Source organism: Capsicum annuum, chromosome 10 (assembly GCF_002878395.1).
Source record: "Capsicum annuum cultivar UCD-10X-F1 chromosome 10, UCD10Xv1.1, whole genome shotgun sequence".
NCBI lineage: Eukaryota > Viridiplantae > Streptophyta > Magnoliopsida > Solanales > Solanaceae > Capsicum > Capsicum annuum.
This window is the reverse complement of record NC_061120.1, coordinates 76,190,026-76,195,679: the sequence shown is the minus strand read 5'-3', so window position 1 is coordinate 76,195,679 and position 5,654 is coordinate 76,190,026. Positions and strand designations below refer to the sequence as shown.

At 32.8% G+C, this 5,654-nt stretch overlaps 1 protein-coding gene across 1 annotated transcript; it reads left to right on the top strand.

The window, feature by feature from the left end:
- Positions 1 to 219: 219 nt before the first annotated feature.
- Positions 220 to 5,084, top strand: LOC107844752. Its single transcript, XM_016689103.2, has 2 exons — positions 220 to 500; positions 4,609 to 5,084. The coding sequence occupies exons 1-2, from the start codon at positions 387 to 389 to the stop codon at positions 4,741 to 4,743; spliced, it is 249 nt and encodes an 82-aa protein (XP_016544589.1). The 5' UTR covers positions 220 to 386; the 3' UTR covers positions 4,744 to 5,084.
- Positions 5,085 to 5,654: the final 570 nt, after the last annotated feature.

The window sequence follows — 5,654 nt, the reverse complement described above, 5'->3', positions numbered from 1 at the left end:
TATTTTACTATATATAGTGAATACCTATTTTACCATATATTGTGTATGTCTATTTATGAAAAAGTTACAAACCCCAAAGTTAGTTTTTCCCTATAAATAAAATAATTTCCCCTCAGTGTAATTCATCACTCAAGAGAAATAAGAATTATTCTCCATTCTCTCTCTATTATTCTTCTTTCCTTTATATTTTATAACATAAACAAGTTTGTAAGTTTAAAGAAGGTAAAAACAAAAACAGATTGGTTTGGGGCCTCAGAGACATTCCATAAAAGCGTAAGGAGCATTCCGTAATACCTAAATACTTTGCAAACTCTTCCAGTGGCTTCCATTGCTTTGTCGTCTTCATTTTTCTACCCCCGGTAGTGTATTTGTTTTCAGTGAAAAAGATGAACCCAAGAGTTGATAAAGTGGTGAGAAGGACAACGATGGTGGCTACTGTTACTGCTTCTTATTTCCTTCTTACTGCTGATTATGGCGCTGAACCTAATGTTCTCGACCCGGTATTTTTCTAATTTGATTTTACTTTTAGTGGCTTCTTCATGTTCTACTTTTTTGGTTATTACTTTGTCATTTTGCGTCTGACTAGTTGATCGTGAACTGTAACATTTGGTGGCGCTGGTGTGTAAAGTTTAGGAATCAAAGCCTTTGAACAAATAAATCGCATTCTATGGAAATTGGAATCATCAACTGTTAATAATCACATATGCATCCGAATAAGATGCCTCCTCTTGCACCTAGTTTCGTGTTGGTGAAGAGTTTCTCAAATGGTCACCTCATCTAATTAGTTATTATCTCAGAAAGTCATTTTTCTTTTTGATTCCAATTTTCTTCAATATAGAAAGTGACTTTTTGAATAATAATTATTATTTGAGTAATATCTAACACTTTGTTTGGGTGATTGTTACAGAATGTATGTATCGGATTGTATTGTATTGTATTGTACTGCATTGTCTTAATGAATACAACGGTTACATAGATTATATCGTTTTCGTTGTTACATAATGTCACACGACAATCATTTGAAGGATAACCCTACATGAAAACTAGGGCATGCGTTAGAGCTACTATAAAAAGATAGGGTAAAAGATAACATAGGATTACTAAATAATAAGTAAATTCAAAATAATAATAATAATTAGGAAAAAAAAAAGGATAACGACTCAATCACATCAAATCGTTCGTTACACAAAATGAGACTTTGCCTCGTTAGCTAACGATGGATTAACGATATGATACAATAAAATTTAAGTAATAATCAAAATTAACATTGTATTTAAATTAACAACACAACACAATACAAAAGGTAACAACCATCCAAACAACCTGTAAGAAATCAACTCAGAATTTAGCCTTACTGGTTTCGGTTGGTCCTGAGCCAAGGGTATATCAGAAACAACCTCTCTACCTCTCAAGGTAGGGGCAAGGTCTGCGTATACTCTACTCTCCTCAGACCCTACTTGCGTTGTTGTTGGTTTCGATCTATTTCGCCAATTTTGAGGTTCTTTAGAATTACTATCTGCTCTTACCCTCGAAATTCCCTTTTCTTCTTTGGTAATTAATTAGCATATTTTAAAGTGAAAAATGTAATGGAGTGAGCATACTGTAGATTGGTTTATTCTGGAATATACTGTAGGAGATTGGTATAAAATGCAAGGTACGGCTGCATACAAATACATCCTTGTGGTGGGACCCTTCCCCGGAACTTGCGCATTACGAAAGCTTTAGTGCGTCGGGCTGCCCTTTTGTACTGTAGGAAATTGGTAATTAGAATGTTGGAGTAGTACAACATTAAGTACGCCTCATTCCTATGCAAGTCGGGGTGGATATATGAATCCTCGAGTTAATAACTTAAATAGTCACTCAACTTTGAACCTTTATCCTAAAAAGTCACTTAGCTTTAAACTTTACTCAGAAAGTCACTCAACTTTAGATGTTTTACTCAGAAAGTCACCCAATCCATTTTATTATTTTTAAAACTAATTTTTGCTCATGTGAATTTTTTTAATAACAAAATTCTGATAAATACAAAATATCTATTTAATGACCCTTTTACCCTTTCTTTCATTTGATAACCTACATTTAAGTTTGAGAGCCTATAGTATTTCAATAGTTCATCTTTAGTTCATATGATCTAAAGTCATTTTCTTGATCGAGAATTTTTAGTTATTGTGTTTGTAATTCTTTAGTTACATTTTTTTCTTAAATTGTGTTCACACATGATATATTTTTTCTTATTAAATTAGGTTCATATTAATTGAAAATTTTAAATTAGCTGATTGATCTATGAATTACCTAACCTCATAATTTAAGGGGTCAATATTCTTTCTCTTAAATCCCATTGACTTTTCTTGCATCCCTCTTCATTTGCAGTATGATTTTTTAACTTTTGGTTTCTGAAAAGTTATTCTATTTTGGTTAGTCGCAAAAGTTTGAGTTTGTTTTTCACTTAATAGCGTAGTTGTATATATTTGCATTAATTTTTGAGAAATTTTCTTGGGAATTAGTCACGTAATAGTCCTTTTCCTCATGAAACAAAGACAAGTTCGAGCCCTCTATTTGAGATTTATTTGTTGTTCTCCGTTTCATCTTTAAAAGTAAATTTTTGAAACATAACCCTAAATCAAGATAAGAGGGAGAGGAGAAATCCCTAATTAGAAAAAGAGGAAAAGCATGAAGGAGAAGCTAGAAATCTAACTTAAGCGAAATGAAGGATAAAAGGGTAGAAGAGTCATTAAATGAATTTTTTGTATTTTTTTAACATTTATTATTAAAGAAAATTTCACAATAAGTAAAATTAGTTTAAAAAATAATAAAATGGGTTGAGTGACTTTCTGAATAAAATATCTAAAGTTGAGTGATTTTTTAAGTAAAGTCAAAGTTAAATGACTTTCTGAGATAAAAGTCCAAAATTAAGTGACCATTTGAGTTATTAACTCATGAATCCTCACTGTTCATGTCATTAAATTTAAACTTATACCAATCCAATTTTATACAAAATAAAAGATACTGTGATTTGTCTACATTTTTTACTAGCTGGTAAATTTCTAACATGGTTAAAGAACAACTAGAATGCATAAAGACCCTAAGGAACACGTGCTAACATGATTAAAACTTAATTCCAATTAATTAGTTCTACAAGTCAGGGAAAAGCTGCTGCTTAAACAAATATGGTCTCAAGATGTAAGGAGATTGCATGCAATTTAATTGAATTTAAAAAATGCGAGGACTTGGAAGGGCTATTTGACTGTGCACTATAAGTGGCATTGCTTCAAAAGCTTCAAAATTGCACTAGAGAAAAGACAGAACTATATACATGTTATTTTAACCAAATGAAGATATTTTAGGTGTTTTAGTGGATTTTCAAGTTCAGATAATTGAATTATATTTTTTACAGAACCGAACCAGCAATTGCTCAAAATATTTTATTGGATATGCCTTATTACTCGGTCCTTTCTCATTATATATTACCTGAACCTTTCAGTTTTGTTTCGGTGGAGTTGTCTCCTATCTCTCTCTAACAACCATATGCACCTTTTGCACTTCTATCCACTACTCAGGTTATGCACAGATGCATGGAACCCTGTTGAGAGATGTGGAGATTTACAGTTGGAAGTCTATTTCGCATAAAGTGATTTTTTAGTCCATGTTGGGTAGTAGCTCTTGGTGTACTCACATGCCCTGCGAAATTGTATGTTTGGTAGAATTAGTAAAGACTACAGGAAATTTGTTTTTGTTCCTTTGTGTCTTATTTGCAAACTAAGTGGCCTCTCTCACGTGCGAAGAAGTAATGTTTGTGGCAGACTTGCTGCCAAGCTTTGTGTTTGTTTTTTGGAGCCATATTACTCATGGGTGATTATAGTTGACTAAACATGACGTTGTCTGCATAATATCTTAACTTTATGTTTTTTCGGCACTCATTTCCGAGGTTGAGATTTTCCTTTGTTGTTCTTAGAGAACCCACAAAGGAGTTTCATATTTCATTTTTCATTGAACTAGCTTGGCGGGTTTAATTAGTAGAATATAAATCTTTGAGTCGTTTAACAAACTTCTTAATTACATATCTCGTGGTTCTATCAAGGACTTGAGGGTTTTTGGTAAGTTGCAGGTTAATGTATTTGTCATCAGTGTTCCATATGAAAGTGCTGGTAACGTTCCTCATGTCCTGTTGGACTTTCTAATCCTTTCCAATAATCCCATGCAGTTTTGGGTTATTAACACTTAGCGTGGTGTCATTTTCCCTACCCTAGTGCAGTCATTGTTAGACATGAGGGAGATCCCCTTAGTTGTCATGTGGTTTTTGTTTGTTAGGTTTTAAGGAAGCCATTTATACCTCCTAATAAGACATTGAAAAAGACCATTTGTACAACATTCAAAAGCAATGGCTGTTGTGCATCACTTTGAGTTGCTGCTATGTGGGGAAATTTCTAATACTAGCGTCTTTGTGTTAGAAATTGTCATTTCCCGTAGTAAAGAGTTAAGTGCTCTCTTTTTCCTGTCATAGTGTTATTATCAAGTAACCTTTCAAGAATTTATTTCATTTAATGCAATATTAGTTAGCTTTGCAATAGCATATTCCTGATATGTGTTTTTCTTCTTTTTAAATGTCAGATTAAAAATGCAATACTCTCAGCAGAACATTCTCTCAAAGAGTCAATCTTTGGATCAAAGAAGGATGTTCTAGAACACGATGCTGAGAAATCGGCCCCTAGTGTTTTGGAGAAACATCAAAAGTCTGGTGGCTAACTGGTTTTCCTCTTCCAATCGTGCAATGTTTAGAACTACAGCTTACCCAACATCTAAAACTCTTTTATCTACATTTTCTGAATGCTTTTTCTTCTAAAGGTGAATGTCAATAATTAGGATTGCCTCCTTTAAGCTTGTTAGTAATGTAGTAAATGTCACGCAGGAGCATGTTTGTTTTGATATTTTTGGCAATTTTCGTTGCAAGATTGGAAATATGACTTATAGCAGACTATTCGGGAGGTTTTTGTAATGAGCCTTTATGTATCACAACTTCATGTAAACCCGTCTTCAGTGCTTTGGTTCAATAGTAAGAGAAATGTAATGGGTGTGGATTAGACGCATTTCACAAGTTCAAACTTCATGGCAGACCAAAATCTTGGTATTTAAGTAGAGTGAAGCTACAGGGGCATACCCGTTAGTCTCAAATTGCCCTCCACGAAATTTTTCCCGTACACAAAAATAGGAAAAAACATTTGAATGTTGTGGAAAAATTTCTTTATCTAGTAATACAGGCTCTTTCACTGACCAAAATAAGTGTGTAGAGTTTGGTTCAAACTCTAGTGACTTCATTATTGTTTGATGGAGTAATAAAACGTATAATCAAACTAAATGTTCTAATCAATTAAATTAGAGTAAGTCACAAATAGGGTCTTTATAGTTCAAAAAGGTGATCAAAATTCATGAGAAGCAGCAAGAGTTTTTAGATTAAAATCAGCAAATTTTTCTATAAACATTCAACATCTAAGATCAAGATTAATAACAAAATAAATCCAGATTTAAAGTGTATTCGAGATGATTACTTGTTCGTTTGCGTGGAAATGGAAGTCATTACTCAAAACATAATCAATATTCTTATTGGGAAGAATAGGAGGAATATTATATCATAGAGATTGTAATATTTGTTGTATATT